We start from the raw sequence: 16,712 nt of genomic DNA, 5'->3' as shown, positions 1-16,712 counted from the left end.
TCATTTGGTATTTGTGTTGCTACTAACAATTCAGAGAAGAATTATGTTTGCTTGGAAAAGATTTATACTCTGTTTATTAAGAGATCTTTTTAGAAAATATTGTCTCATTTACAAGGTTAGTTAATTTCATTCTTATTATGCTTTCTTTTTTCCTTCTTTGGAACAGGATAATGCTGATTATAGATTATTTCAGAAAACACTCAAATTGTGTCGTTTCTTTGCTAACTCCCTTTTGCACTATACTAAGGTAAGGACTATTTTTTATAATGTGTAAATGTGAAATCTATAATAAATAATAAATTGTCCTACTTCTGTCATTCCTGCCAAATTAATCTTTTGAAGGTATTTTGTCAACATATTTTATAGGTTTTCTAAAAAATATTAAATGTTGAGCATCCAGTATCTCATTTGAGTTGCTATCATTATCATGTTATTATTTTTATTAAATTCTCTGAAGAATTATTTTTTAAGTATAAATATAAATAAAATTATAAGGACAAGCCAATTTTCAGAAGATAATTCAGTTTGGCTTTAAATGCTGTTTATTAATTTCTATCTTATTTTTAAATTTTTAATTGAGATATTCAAAGCTTTAAAACTGTATACTAATTTTAAGAAGACTTACATATTGGGGAGTCATCAGGATAGCAATGATAGTTGAAGTTCTATGAATAGACTAGATAAGCTAGCAAGACAGAATATTTGGAGAGAAGAGCAGAAAATGCTTTAACAGCCAAAGAAACATCATTAGTAATAGGTACTGCTGATTTAAAAAAAAAAAAAAAAATGGTTGTCTATGTTGAATTTGTCCTTAACTTTGTCTTCCTCTCTGAAGGAAAAGGTAAGGCTCTCCAGTGACTTTATTACACTCAGAATTCCATGACAGGCACACTGACTCCTGACACATTGTCAGCCTGTTTGATGTGCTTCCGAACTGGTCCTTCTGGGCAACTGCTACTTACCATAGTTGGCTGCTCTAACACTCAGTTCCCTACAGCTTACAGGATGTGTATTTCTGGGTAGGGGCCCATTGGTGGAAGGGTCCTGGCACCAATGGCACTTGATAGGCAATTACCTATCTGATATTTGTTTGATATGTAGGAGGCAGAATTATGCCTAATTATGCCATTTTTAATCAATCATTTTCTGTCAGAGGAATTTTTAATTTTTAAAATATATCCTCAGTTTTTTTCTATATCCTATAGTACAATAAGAACTATTTATTTTTTCCTAAGAGATAGCCTAGCCATAATGGAGCAATTACAACTGTACTCAAATCCTAACTTTGCTGGTTTTCAGCTATGTAACTTGATCAAGTTACTTGATACTTTAGCTTTCTATATTATGGAATAATAGTATGTCATAAAATTTCTGAGAGGACTAAGATAAAGTGATATACCTAAAGTCATTTGCTACATGTCTACGGAGCACTTGGTAGGTACTCAGTGATAGCTGCTAATTATGGTTTTGGTGATAGTTTTAGTGGTAAATTAGGTGCTTAGCCTTAGCCTTAGCCTTTTATTCTCATACAAGAAACTTTTTTTTTTAACATGGCACATCCAGAATTTTATTTTATTTTGCATGCCTTTGTGAGAAGATATGTATACATACGGAGAATGAATAGAGTTGTTTTATTTTAGGAATTTCTTCCTTTACTTTCTGATTCTTGCTGTACATTGCACCAGCTTTATCTTCAGATACACAGGTAAGAAGAATGCCATGTGATTACTAAAATGTAATAGTGCCATATGAACCATACAAAGGTTAAAAGTGTATGCCATTTAAAATAAAACACAAGAGTAATTTTTTTTACTATTTTAGTATATTTTTATCTGCTTGTTTAAAATAATTGAAGATTTAAAGAGTAGATTCCATGTGAGTTTTACTTCTCTTTGTATTCTTAACTAGTACCTTATAACAGGTACCTTATACCTATACTACCTTAACTAGTACCTTATACCAATTATACCTTATAATTGGTATGATGATAAATACCAAAGGCCAAAAAAAAAAAGAGGTTATATATATATGGATATATTGTTTTTTATCTTTGTAGCTTTTTGTTTTATTTCTAGAAATTTAAGTTAAGTAGTAGTTAACTCCGTCTCAGAAAAACAAAACAAAAAAAAAGTGAATTACAGTAAAGAATCATTTAAATAGGGGCTGAGTGATATGTGTAATTGCAGACCTCCAAGGAGCCCTCAATTTGACACTAAAATACTCTGTCAACTCATTTGTCCAGCATTTGTCCAGCAGTCCTCTATTCTCCTAGACAGCATTTTCCATGCCTCTCCTTCCTTAAACTTTCCACATCTCTCACCCCTCCTCCCCATTCTCCTTGTCAGTTCATGTCCTCACTGTGTCTGTCACTGAAAAAGATGAAAGCATGATTTCCTCCACACGTTGACTGTGCTGCTTGGGTCTTGGTCTGCATATTCCCTGTTCCCGTGAAGGAGTTTTCTGTGCACCAGCCCAAGGCGAGCCTCCATGCCTGCACTGGTTCATCTGCCTGCACATGTTCAAGGACCTTGCTCAAGCAACTGTTTCCTTTCCCTCTTGCATCAGTAGTCTTCCCTCCCTACCGGGTTTTCCTTGTCAATATCCAGCATGTTATTTTTCTTATGGTAAGAATACAAAACTAAACCTCTCAACTTCATATCCTCCTCCACATGCCTTGCACTTCTGTTTAAAACAAACTCCTAGGAGTTGTCTGTCTATATCACTGTCTCTACTTTGTTTTCTTGGGACTGTTCTAGACAGGCTTTCCATTCCATCACTTCACTAGAACTTCTCGTCAAGGTCATCAGTGACATCCACATTGCTACATCCAGTGGTCACTTTTCAGCCTCATCTTTTGTAACCTGTCTGTAGCATTTGATCCTTCTTTTTGAACTTTTTCTTCCATTGGCTTCTAGAATACTTCTCCCTCTTATTCTCTTCTAACCTCACTGGCTGCTTCTCCTCAACAGGTTCCTTGTCTACCCAGCTGAAGTTGAGTGTGCCTCAGCAGCTGGTCTTGGTCCTCAGGCTTCATTTCTCTCTTAGGTCATTTTGTCTCATGATAAGAGTGTCTCCCCCTTTAATGTCGAACTCTGCCAGTTGGGGCATCTGCACTTACATCCACCCAGACCAAACTCTTGATTCCCACCCATTCCATCTCTACCCCTGACAAAATCTGCTTCCCTAGTAGCATCCTCATTTCAGTTTAAATGAAAACTCTGGGGGCGCCTGGGTGGCTCAGTCAGTTAAGCATCTGACTTCGTTTCAGCTCAGGTCATGATTTTAGGGTTGTGGGATTGAGCCCCATGTTGGGCACCGTGCACAGTGAGAAGTCTGCTCGAGATTTTCTCTCCTCCTCCCTCTGCCAGTACTCAGTCCTTCCCCCCCAAATACATAACAGGCAGCTCTGTTCTTCAAATTGATCAGGCCAAAAAACCTTGCTATCATCGCTGACATTTTTTTCTATGTGCCATTCATTAGCAAATCGTCAGTATCGCCTCCAGTATAGACATATTCAGTGTGTATTCGATGTGTTTACCTATTGAATGCGGCCATTTCTTACCACGAGAACTGCTCACATCCAATGCCATACAGTACTGTGTTCTTACCTGGGTTTCCACAGAGAGCATCCTATCCTGGCCTAGTCTGTTGGCCAAAGTGAGTGATGAGACATCAGTGAGATCACTGAACTTCTCTGTACCAACCCACAAATGATTCACTATTCAAACAGAATTCAGTAGAATTTACTGTCTACCGTACCTTGTTTTATTTTATTTTTCTCCATGGCACTTACTAACATCTGTTATATTACGGATTTACTTGCTTACTTGTTTGCTAACTGCCCCCTTCATTAGCATGTGAACTTTATAAACGCTGTGACCTTGTACATTCTGTTTACTACTGTGTTACGTGCTCTTGGAACAGTGCATGGCATGTATACACATGCATTTAAGAAATACTTGTCACATAAATTAATTAAATACACCATTTGATTGAAAAACAAGTACTTGCTTTGATGCTTAGTAGCTGTAGTTCAAGTCCATGGAGTTTCACTATATATTTTATTAATATATATCTTTCACCTTACTTATACCTTAATCCTCACCAGCAACTCTGAATCAACACCACAAATGAAGAATCAGGCAGTCAAATGAATGAACCAAAGTCACACAACTAGTAACTGACAGACTGTTGCTTTTCCATTACACTATAAAGGCCTTAAGTGTTTCTTTAAGTGCATCCTTTAAATGCATCCCTTTAAATGCTGTTATTCCCTGTTAGACAGGGTTTTCTTAGGTATCTTCAAGTTAAATAACAAGTTAAATATCCTCAAAATAACGTGGCAAAAAGTACACGTCTTACTTCACATAGGTTTGACTAAAGTTTTGTTTCAACTCTATATACTGAGACGTCTTCCATGAAAAAGTCTTTGAATTGTCATTCAGGACTAGTGTACAGTTTAATTCTTACAAAGCCCTTGTTTCTGAGTATTAATTCAAATCAACTTTTAACAGAAGTGACAAAGCCACAATTTATCAGAATATCTTTCTATATGTCATGTTTTTACTGGTTATTTGATATTCATATTTTCATGATCTTTTTTTTTTTAAGATTTATTCATTTTTATTTTAGAGAGAAAAAGTGGGTGGAGGGGCAGAGGGAGAGAGAGATCTCCAAGAGACTCCCTGCTGAGTTTGGAGCCCAGGGTGGGTCTCCATCCCAGAACCCGAAATCAGGACCTGAGTCAAGAGTCAGATGTTTAACCAACTGAGCCACCTAGACACTCCTTCGTGGTCTTTTTTTAAGGATACTACTGTTAAGATGGTATTAAAATGACCAAAATAATAGTAAGGATTTTTCTAAGATTATAAACTTCTAATTCCGTAGAATTATATTCATGTTACTTAGTTTGGAGGTCTTCATACAATTGTGGTATCAATTTAGTGCTTTGAATTTTGTTTTATAAAATACATGCTACATATTTTTTATATATTTTGCTGCTAGAAGAAATTGGTTTGCAGTACTTATGTCTACCTAAAATTAGAAGAAACCTATTAATGGATGAACTTTTTCTCTCTTTCTAGCAAGTTTCCTCCCAGCCTATATGCTGCCCAGATCTCTAAAGCACAACAGGAGGAAATAGCAGGTACTTTCCTAGTTACACTGGATCCACTCATCAATCAGCTTCTCACGTTCCAACCTTTTGTACAAGTGGTTTTGGACAGTAAATTAGGTAAGCTTCAAAACAGATTTAATCTTAAACCTTCTAATAATTATGATTGTTAGAGACAGGGTTATTTCCTTTTTGTAATCATCCTTTTTAAAGATTATTATTTAAGATTCCTTCTACTTTTTCTTTAAATGAGAAAAACAGTCCAAGGAAACAGTTATGCTTCTGATAGCTGTTGAAAATACATAGAGTATATTTTTACTAATTTGTTATAACTTAATGCATATGTTTTTATCTCCTGTAAGAGCTGCCGAGTGAACTACAGTTCCCACAATGTCTTCTGCTGGTTGTCATCATGGATAAGCTGCCCTCTCAGCCTGAGAATGTGCAGGCCCTGTGGTGCACAGAAAGCCAGCTCACAGAAGCTACAACCAGGTAGAAAACGGGGTGGTGTTTTTATCCAGTCATCTCACAGATGGTGTAGAATGCCCTGTCATTTGGAATGATCTTGAAATTAAGTTTTTGTTTACATCAGATATGCTAGTTAATTGCTGTGTAGACCTCATATGTATTGGTACTTTATAGATATAAAAAATAGAAGTCTATAAGAGATGATAAAAATATTTTAATTTTATTCAGTATTTTAGAAGTTTTTGCCTGAGACCTAGTGTTATAAACATTGCACGTCAGAAGGTAGATGTATTTACCAACATTTAAAGATGAGTTCTGTTAAATAGAATGCTGGATTCTTAAGTTCTGTCCTAGGAAATTTCCTCATTTGTCCCCCTGGCCACCACCAGGCTGTAGCATCTTACTGCAGGGGTGATTGCTGTGCTGGAGCGCTCAGCCTCTCCTTGAGCGCACTCTGTGTGCCAGAGCAGGTCACCTCCTGAAGCCCTGTTGTGAGCCTCCTGATCCTGCCTACACAGCAAAGCCGATGCCAGGCTGCCCAGCTTTGGGCTCCAAGTCTGGCCCTCTGCCGCCACCCCCTAGTGGTGCCCCTCATCTTGTCACTCATGTAGTTTTCTGAACACATGCCTCACTTTGGTCACACTGGCTGTTCACACCTGCCGTCTCCTTGTACTTTGTCATCTTTGCCTGTGTATATTTTGCCTGTGTATAATTTGTTATTCAAATCCTCTATGAAGATTTCTTAAACTATTTCAATCTTAAAATAATCCCTCTCTGTTTTATACCTGTTTTCTATTTTCTATGTAATATCTAATATATATTTAAATTTCGGGTTCTTTGATTAATTTTAATTTTATCTTTATGTAGTTCAGTACTATAATAAATATGTGATAAATGATAAAAAAAAAAAAAAGTACAGGAAAATTCTCCTTTAAGGAATTTGTCTAACAGTGACTATATTTTATTTTTATGGTGACATATTCACACATATTGGAAACTGTCATTGATATACACCTCTTGAGACATTTTGCTTTGTGAAAGTAACCCTCCATATTACCATGTTATTATGATACCTGCTAAATGTTAAATGTGAATAGTGAGAGGTTCAGTGTTCTCAATTTCCCTGCAGGGTATCTCTACTCAAAGCCATTTTCTACAGTTTTGAGCAATGTGCTGGTGAACTGTCTCTGCCTGTTCATTTACAAGGAATAAAGAGTAAAGGGCAAATGGAAGTTGCTGTCACCTTGTATGAGCATGTTTGCGTACATCTGTGTACATTTATTACTTCCTTTCATCCTTCACTGTTTCCTGAACTGGTAAGTTTGTTGCCTACTATCTAAACTGAGGTTACCCCTCTGCTTCTTTTCACTGAAATTTTGACTTCTATACAGAAGAAAGGTATAGTTAATGTGTACTCTTTTTGAATGTCATTCTCTCAATTTGCACATTTTACGCTTGTAAGTCAGTTTTATCTTAGGAAATGGTAATCCTAGAGTCCTGTAGTACTCAGATGTAGTGGCTAGCTAAAACATTTGAAAACATTTTGGGTGGGAAAATTTGGAAAGATAGAGTGAAAAGAGGAAAAGTGTTAGGTTTTACCAAATTCAATTTCATAAAGAGAAGGAGAATAGTAGATTATAGCACCAAGTCTCCTGTAGATTTTAGGCATAATGTTGATTTTACTTAACGGAATTAAAAATAGAAAAGATGTTGAGAAAATTATAAGAAAAAAATCTTGAGATATATATAAGGATCAATATCCTTTAAGATATTTTACAGTGGTTAATATCTAGCACTAGAACCTTTGTGGATCCTAATGGTTGAGTAACCATATTTAAAATCACTTTTGAATCTCCATAGCCCAGCATAATGCTTAGTATATAGTAGGTGCTCAGTACATATGGAGGGAATGTGTTATAGGCTCTCTGAGATATTAGAAAGTTGAGCTTTTTAAACACTGAGGATCTGTTGTTACTTCGATTGTGATGGTGTTTTGTTTTGAGAAATGTAATCATAATAATGTATCATGTACTTTATGTTTTTCATTAGGATGTTGCCCTATTGAATGCTGTGCTTAGTGCTAACATGATCACCTCTTTGTTAGCTATGGATGCGTGGTGCTTCCTTTCCCGGTATGATGTACTTTTTTTGGTTTTTGGATTGATTTATAGTAGTAACTGATAGTAAATGATGTTGTACTTGTAAATTTATAGAAAAATTCTGTCTTAATAATCCTTAAAAATAGTTCGATTTCATATCATAGCACTAAATCAGGAACCAGTTTCCTTCTTTCCTTTTTACGGTTCAAGTAATAGATAACTGTTGCTTAGGTAGTTTTGTATATTGTGGTATTCTCTTTGCCCATGGGGAAATTGCAGCTTCGAATAGTTAATGCTTTTTGGAAGTTCATCTCCTTGCTTTTCTGAATAATTGCATAAATTATTTCATAAAGATTATCTTCTCTTATATCAGATATGGGACTGCTGAACTCTGTGCCCACCATGTCACCATAGTGGCTCAGCTGGTGAGTAGAATTACAGGGCTTAAAACACTCACTTTCCATGCAGTTCCTTTAAGGATATGATAATCTTAAAGAATGTGAATATCAAAAGGAGAGCTAGTATGGTAGCTAAACTCTTTTGACAGTGTCTTTGCTGTGCATTAATGCTGATGCTACTGAGAAAGGTGTGCCAGAAACAATGTCAAACTGGAGAAATTGTCTTATATTGTCAAAATCTTACAGAGTTCTATTAATTGTTCTGGAAAAGAAAGACTAGTTTAATGGAGAATAAATTTGAACTTGAATGCAAAGTAGAAAATAAGAAAAAAGAGTTAGTTGTAATGTTGATTACTGAGAGTTCTTTCTTTCTTTCTTTCTTTTTCTTTCTTTCTTTCTTTCTTTCTTTTTTTCTTTCTCTTTCTTTCTTTCTTTAAAATGACTTTAACTAACTACCTCTTGATTTTGTTGTATCATAATGATTTGAGAGGCACTAAATGTTGCAGTGATTAATGCCTTTTTGGGAAAGAACTCATGCTTTGTGAATGGTTACAAAGAGAAAATGATTTAGTGATGATTTATTTTAATCTTTTCAACATTGACCTTTTTTTGCTTTTAAATTTTGAGATGTTTGATATATTCCATGTGATACAGTCATGTCTTTATTTCAGTTTTTTGTCCCTGGCCTTTGATAAAGATGTCATCTGGGGCCATGTGTCTTTTGTTTCTTAATAGCTGTTATGTCATATGGTTCTTAGTTTGCAGTTTAAAAATGTTGTAGACTAAGTCTGGTGAGGTGTATAATAACCTAACAGCTGGCACATGTGTCTCCAGGGCTAATCATCTGGAGCCCATACACACTTCTGAATCCTTAATACATTTTGCACAAGACAGATCCAAAGTAATATTATGTTTATATTATCTTCTTCAAATAAAAGCATTCATTTAATTAAGTAAAAGCTCTCCTAGTGTATTATGATAGGAATTGATCTTCAGAAAATTGAACTTATAGAATCTTTTAATGGAGCTCCTATCTAGAGTTACACCCACCTCTGCACTATTGTGCTTAGATCTTTAAAAGATTCCATGAATTGTCTTTGAGTAGGAAGATTAACATATCAAGTTATCATCCAAATGGTATGGATGATTATTCTATTTCTATCCTCCAAATAGAAATTCCAGAGGGTTGTTTATAAACACAATGTCAGAATTGTTTTCTCATTATAAAAGTAATCTAGGTTAATAGAAGAAAAACTAATTAAAGCTCTAAATTACTTAAAATCTTTGGTCCTGGAAAGCGCTGCTATTAATATTATAGCATATAAAAACTTGTAAAAGCCATGATTTTAAATCGATCTTTCCTCTCCTTTATTTTCCTAGGTAAAATCCTGTGCTGGAGAATGCTATCAGCTTGCCAACCTATCAGTACTGTTGAGGCGGCTCTTCTTCTTCATGGCTCCATCACAACAGGCAAGGATAGCATCTTAGTCACTGTCTTTGAGCAGCTGCTGAGAAATGGATTCAAACTCTTGGAAGGCTTCCCACTGCCCCATATATTCTATGTTTAAATGTTGACTTGGTCTGAGCATAAATTTTTAATGTAGTGATTGCTTTGCTTATTGCTTTTAGATGGGTTTAGATTTTAATATTGTTAAAAACCAGAGCCATACAGTAAAGTGGTAAAAGTGGGTTTTATTCTGGGATTGTTGCTGTAGGGAAAAGAGGCCTCTGCGTAGAACTTGGCTCAGATCTGAATATAGCATAGCCTCGTAGGATCTCAAGCAAGGTGCAGGTCAGTGGGTGAAATTACTTAGAGGAAACATCAAGGGTAAGGAGGTGGTTCTTGCTAAACTGACAGGTAAGATTCTTGCTGAACATAGACCAAAGTGATCAAATGCCAAGGCTGAGGGATCCTTTCTAGATTGACTTAGCAGAATTCTTGCTAAAACCGGACAATGCAGGCCCAAGGATGGACACAGTCCCAGGCATAGCATCATGCCATGCTTAGAAGGGTGCTCAGTAAATATTGGTAGTTGGTTCATTCGTTCTTTCTTTTTTAATATTTATTTATTTATTTGAGCGAGAGCAAGTGTGCAGAGGGGGGATGAGGGACAGAGAGAGGAAGAGAGAATCTTAAACAGGTTCCATGCCCAGTGTGTATTCTGACATGGGGCTCAATCTCACAACCCTGAGATCATGACCTGAGCCAAAATCAAGAGTCAGACGACTGACTGAGCCACCCCGGTGCCCTGGGAGTTTGTTCTGAATAGAATATTTGCCTCAAGTCCATGTCTGCTTTCCTGCCTGAGAGTGATTGCCAGGCCCCTGAGGAAACATGCTAACTTCCTGGCCCTCTTCCATGCAGGTGATTCTGAGGCTGAAAGCACAGCAGATCCACCTCCTAGCCCTCTGGAAAATACATAAGGGGTGCTGTTCTCCCCTCCAAAATTTCAGAGGAATTATCTGCTCCATGTCCCTTCAGATTTGAGTACCTTTTATTCTCTGAAAGGTCTTTCCCTGGTTCCTGGTATACTGACCTTAATAGTGGCTCTGGTGACGGAGGCCCTAGCTAAAGATGTGGGATTGGGAGGGAAAGTCTCTTTTAACCTCACTTTTCTTATTTATTAAATGGGAATAAAATTATCCTTTTACCGGGGTTATGGTGAAATTTTAACTTTTAGAAAATACAACTCAGAATGAATGACCTCTAAGTGAGATCTAGAAACTTTGTTATAAACTAGTTTCTCTTTAGGGATCTAGATACTCAATTTTCTAAGTGTCTCCAAATAATTGAGGCTATTGAATACTAAGTTACTTTATGGATTTTGAGGGGTTACTTTTAATTTTTTCCTTCAGTTGTTCCTGGTCAAGTTACGGTGTGAAAATTTAAAGGGGCATACCTAAACTTGAATTCTTGTCTTGAGAGTCTGTGGGTGTAGTTAATCCTAAAATTGAGATACTAACCCTCCCTAGAGGCAGGGCTGAGTCTTGAGACCTGGAATGGAAGCTGCTCGAAGGGGGCACTTCACAAGAGTTTGTTTTTCTGCGAGGCTTTGTCTTTTTCCTTTTCCCTAAAGACATGATCCCTCCTTTTGAAGAGGGAATGGACCTTTTCTGAGACAACAGTATGTACTGGGTTGTGTTCTAGGCACTTGAGTTCATGGAGTTCCTGGGTTAGCCTTGTGGGATATGTGGATTACGTTCATTCCACAGATGAAGAAACCGTAGTTTAGGGAAGTAAAAGAGCATCTCCAAACTCATTGTGATAAATAGCTGGGATCCAAGCTGGATCTGTCTTACTCCAAAGGCTGCATTTCCCATTACTCTGGTGTTCATGTTCCACTCTTTGGCATGCACCTGCTTCAGGGCCTCTTCCGTTTGTGTTTTGTTTTTAGTTTGTCTGTTCATGTCTCATTTTAACATAACAGTGCTGTTTTTCTGTTAACTTGGCAGTGGCTTTGCATTATTGCAGTGGTAAAATGGACTTGCCAGCCACATTGCTCTGGGCTGGTGGCTTACATTTATGAAATCGATTCTGTGTGTTGTCTGAGAGCAGAGCCAGCTAGCCCCACAGGAAACAGAACTGATGACCCCCTTGCTTCTTTCTTTAGGTCCTCTGTTCTAGTCTGCTGTGCTAATGGCCACCAGGGTTGGCTGAATCAGTCTTCTGGCCTCTTTTGGATTTAACCAAACAAGGTCACTAGCACACAAGTTTGTAGGAAAATAATAGACTGTATGGGTAGAAGCAGAATAAAACAGCTGACTGGACTAATAATGAAATGCGTGGTTTTCAACCTTTCTCGTGTCTTCATATCACATTCACTTAAACTGTTTGTTTTGCAAACAAATCCAAAAGCAAAAATAATCATGTTCCTTTAAGTTACCTTGGTCTGGTACTTGTAGTATTACTACTCAATTAAAAACTTTTTAAAAATATAAAGCATGGAAACTAGTACTTAGCTTTTGCTCATCCATTCACCAGATTGTCTCATGTTACTATTATTTCTTCGATTTATTTTAGGTAGAGTTTATCCAGAAATTTTCTCCCAAAGCAGCAGAAAATCTGCCTCTGTGGCAGTGTATTTCCCTGCAGGCATTACCAACCGAGCTCAGGAAGCAAGCCGCATGTGACATCACCAGAGTCGGGATTGCACAGTGTCAGGAGTGGCTAAGCAATAGTCGGACTTTGGGAGAACTTGAATCTCTGGTAAAATAAGAATTTTGTGGATTTGATTCATTTAGCAGCTGTTTCCTGAGCACTGCTCAAGGTACTAGTGATAGGCTATTTACTAAGATGTATATAGTCTCTGCCCTCAGGCTAGAAACTAGCAGGATTTTCAGATTTCTGCATTGTAAAGGGATCTGTGAGAAACTTCCTGTTATCTTGACTGATGGAAATTATATTGGGGGTAGGGAGACTAGTTCAAGACACATTGGACCAAGATGAAACCTATTGTGAAATATTTTGTTTATAGGAGTTTTGCTGACACATCATTAGATTAGGCGGACATGATTCTTCTATTTGATAAAACACAGCCCCCATTTTACACACACCTATTCTGAGCCTTTAGGTAGCTTGCTCCCTCTTAAAATAATTAAATATAAAAGAAATTCATTTATGAGAAGTAAAAAAAAATCCATGGTTTTTTATTTTTTTATTTTTATTTTTTTAAATTTTTATTTATTTATGATAGTCACACAGAGAGAGGGAGAGAGAGGCAGAGACACAGGCAGGGGGAGAAGCAGGCTCCATGCACCGGGAGCCCGATGTGGGATTCGATCCCGGGTCTCCAGGATCGCGCCCTGGGCCAAAGGCAGGCGCCAAACTGCTGTGCCACCCAGGTGTCCCTCCATGGTTTTTTAAAATTGAACTATAGTACATATGGTTGAATCTTCCAGTCTAGTTTCCTCCTTTGTTGGTTCATTCATTCATCCAACAAATATATTTTGAGTGCTCTTATCTGCCAAGCACTATTTTAGGCATACAAGAACAAAACAAAAATTCCTGTTCTCATGAGCTTGCATTGTGGACAGTAAAATAAGTAATAAATATATATGTACATATGTTGTATCAGGTTGTGGTAAGTGGAGAAAAATAGGGATGAGGACAGGGCATTCAAGAGGTTAGGGGCCTATTTGCAATTTTAAATTAGGAGTTCAGAGTTTTCTCAAGGCTTGTATTTCCAAAGTGCAGATGTTCTGACACTGTTACATAGTGGCACCTGATGATAATTATTTTTTTTGATGATAATTATTAAGAAAATTTAAAGCATATACATATATCCAAAGGAAATATAAGTTTTTATTTGCATTTATTTTTGAGAAAACTATTAAATACTTAATTAGTAGGTTAAATTGTTACAATTTTACATTTATTATGCACTGATTTTTGTAGTTGAAGACAAAAAACCTTTCGTATTATGTAAAATAATACACCTATTTTCTAAAATTGAATATATTTTTGCCCTGACTGAAACTTTAGTTCAGTGGGTCATTTTACATGCTTATTTGTAGAAGGAAATAGGTAAATCTTAAAAAAGCTGTATGGTAATCAGCGAAACTTAAGTATGGCTGTTGAGGTATAATGGATTAAAGGCATTGTTATTAATCATTACTTTCCCAGTGGCTTTCACTTTACTCCCACTGTCCCCTCAATGAACCCCATTCCTGGCCAGAGAGAAAGATTCTATATAGAGAAGAGTGAATCTAGAAAAGATGGTTTTTAGTTTCAAATTCTAGGTAGTGTACTTCTCAAGTATTATATTTGCTTATTGAATGCAGTGTCACTGAGGAATTTTATTTATTTATTTATTTATTTATTTATTTATTTATTTATTTACTTTTTCATTGAGGAATTTTAAAGGTTAAGTATAAAACACCAGCAACAATAAAATCTAGTAATGTTAAAAGATTGCTAGATACATAATATGGAAAACAATAGAATTTTTAGTTGATGAACATTATAAATTAGCTTGATCCTATTGACAATTTATATCAAACTTCTTTATTAAAATATATTGGTGTTTCCATTTTAATATTAAATTTTAACCTAAATGGGAAAAATATTTAGAAAGTGAAGCAAATGTTTCTGTGTATAAGTAAAATTTGTTTTAATAAGATAATATATATTAAAGAAGTAGCTGAAAAGATGGCTTCTGGCCTCAGTATAAATTTGACACAGGTTTTTATGAAGAGTTATAAGTAAATCATAACCTCTGCAGCCTCAGCTCCTGTAGTAGACTGGGATCTAACCTTGGACCCTTCCCTCTCTCCCTTTAGAACACACTGCTCTCTGCTTTGCTTGCTGTATGTAATTCTGCTAGTGAAGTTCTGGATATTGCACAGCAAACTGCAATTATGGAAATTGGGAGTCAGCTTTGGGCTTTTTTAAACCCTAAACTGGTAAGGAGAGCAACTGATTGTTTCCCTGAAGAACTAATAAAGTACTGAAAAAAGAGCATAGTACTGAAATTTCCCTGTAGAGTAAAATGTACATAATTTCTTTAAGTGCTTGGTAGAACTTGCAATTAGAACTTAAAATAACTTTTTGTACACTTTCAGCCGGTTCTTTTTGAGTGTGATAGAATTAAATTAGTAAAACTAGAACTTAATGAGTGACAGTGATATTTCAGCTAACTATTTTCATGACCATTTGGACCCTAAAAACCCCCGAACTCTTCCTCTATTGTTTCTGTCCTCTCCTGGGTTAGTGTAGCGTGTTTCTGTGATTCTGGGGTCTTCCATACAATCCTCTGGGCAGTGGAGAGTGGCTTGGCTTAAAGGTGGCAGGGGCAAGTGAGTAGCTCTAGCTGGTTCGTGTTCCTCTTCCCCAGCATTGGCAGAAGGCCAGGTGATGATCAGGCTAGAATTAGGATGATATGGGTCCCCTAGGTTATTGTAATTTACAAATGACATTTAAAAATCTTAAGTATGACATTTTCTTTGACTAAGTAGTGCCAGCCACTGGAAGCTGAAGGCAAAATTCATACTTCTGGTAAATCCTAGAAATGGTTTTGCAGATAATGTTTTACCATTAATATTTATGAATAGTTAAATTTCTTTTCTGCAGTATTTTGACTTCAGTGATTGCTTTCCCCCAATCCTCATGAATCATTCAATAAATATTCGTTGAGGATTCTCTGCTGGTGATATAGTTTACAATACCATGATAGAAATGATTATGAAGAAGAGAAATGGAATTTTAAGAACACTAAGGCATATACAAGTTTTTCAGTGGCAAACAAAAATAATTAGATCTCCATCCGGATTAAATTTCCTAGTCATATGATCTTGAGCAAATTATGTAACCTCTCTGCCCCTTTCTCTTAATTATTAGTAAAGTGAGGGTTATAAGATCTGCTTCATAAAGTTATAAGGTGCATGTGAGGTAGCATATTGCCCGATATATAATAAATGCTCACTAAAAAGTTGCTATTTTCATGTAATTGAAAATTTTCACCAGAATTATTTTGTGTTTCTTATTTAAGGTAACAGGTCAACCTTATATTCAGCAGACACTTAGTTTTTTGCTTCCACTGTTGGGAGTTTTCGTTCAAAATCTAGATCCTCATCTGATAAGTCAGGTAAGAACAGTAAGCAAGTTGATACTGTCTTTGCTGAGGAAATTGTTGAACTGGCAAGACTTAAAAAAGTTTTTTAGAAACAGTCCTTTTTAATGATTTGTTGCTCAATTTGCTTGTTACTTTTTTCCTGTTGAACTGAACGTAAATGTCTCAGGAAGGTCTCCTTATCTCTTTCGCTCTTCCAGGAGAGTATGATTAGTACTGGGGCTGTTGATTCAGCCTGTATCTGTTCTTCCCTAGCTCCCTGAGGCTGAACAGTCACAACTTTGACTACCGCAGAACATCCCTGAGGTTAGGAGTCGTAGTTCATGTGTGAACCCTGCATTCAGGACCTTGTCAGAGGCCTTGCAGCTGTGGGAGTATGGAATGTAACCAGTGTGGGCTTAAGGATAATCCTCATTGTTTTTCTGAAGAAATAAAATGATTTTGAAGCAAGAGGACTACTGAGTTTTCAGTCTGACCCCCAGCTTGCCTGGCTGGGACAGGCAGTAATGAGGTCACTGGTGGGGGGGACCTGCTTTTGGAGGTTCTGAGCCAATAGAGAAGAAAAGGCCAAAGGCCTTCATCTCTGACGTGGTTTAGAGGCTTTGGAATTAATCCCTAAGGACAGAATTGATCCCCCAAATCAGGAGCTGGCCTAAGCTTACAGGCACATTTAGAAACAGTTCTGAGGTAAAACTAGTCATTCCTACTTAGAAGTAACACTCTATATTGTAGGACCATATATGCTGGAAAGTGAAACTACTAATGCTTTGTTTTAGTAGCTTGGTTAGTGGTTGTGTACATTAAGAACTTAGCATTAACAAATACTAATTAGGTATATTTTAAATTACCGTATGTGTAACATGGATTACTAAATTATAGAGAATGAGAATGCAGTAAAATAACTGACTCAGACTTTGTGGGTTCTGATGGTTTTAGTTATCCTTTTCAAGAAATTAAATATGGACAATTTGATATATTTGTGCCTACCTTTAAAAAACCCAAATAACTTAAAGTTCTAAAATTTCAACATTAGTAAATTGTTCTTTTAAGCATTGCTTCTTTTATA

General features: G+C 36.4%; 1 protein-coding gene across 3 annotated transcripts in view; it reads left to right on the top strand.

The window, feature by feature from the left end:
- C7H1orf112 (chromosome 7 C1orf112 homolog) overlaps positions 1-16,712 on the top strand; it is a 43,629-nt gene that overhangs the window by 17,628 nt on the left and 9,289 nt on the right. For all 3 annotated transcript variants that reach the window (XR_004817616.2, XM_035719358.2, XM_049112306.1), the window contains 11 exons: positions 167-247; positions 1,641-1,705; positions 5,085-5,233; positions 5,476-5,605; positions 6,711-6,897; positions 7,631-7,713; positions 8,054-8,105; positions 9,459-9,548; positions 12,100-12,285; positions 14,358-14,480; positions 15,566-15,661. Coding sequence is in view for 2 of the 3 variants with exons in the window: in XM_035719358.2 (XP_035575251.1) it covers positions 167-247; positions 1,641-1,705; positions 5,085-5,233; positions 5,476-5,605; positions 6,711-6,897; positions 7,631-7,713; positions 8,054-8,105; positions 9,459-9,548; positions 12,100-12,285; positions 14,358-14,480; positions 15,566-15,661 (1,242 nt within the window). In the remaining variant the exon portion in view is untranslated. The remainder of the gene's footprint in view (positions 1-166; positions 248-1,640; positions 1,706-5,084; positions 5,234-5,475; positions 5,606-6,710; positions 6,898-7,630; positions 7,714-8,053; positions 8,106-9,458; positions 9,549-12,099; positions 12,286-14,357; positions 14,481-15,565; positions 15,662-16,712) is intronic.

The sequence above is a fragment of the Canis lupus genome, chromosome 7, assembly GCF_003254725.2.
Source record: "Canis lupus dingo isolate Sandy chromosome 7, ASM325472v2, whole genome shotgun sequence".
Lineage (NCBI taxonomy): Eukaryota > Metazoa > Chordata > Mammalia > Carnivora > Canidae > Canis > Canis lupus.
Note: the sequence above shows the minus strand (reverse complement) of the source record. Positions and strands in the feature narration are given on the sequence as shown.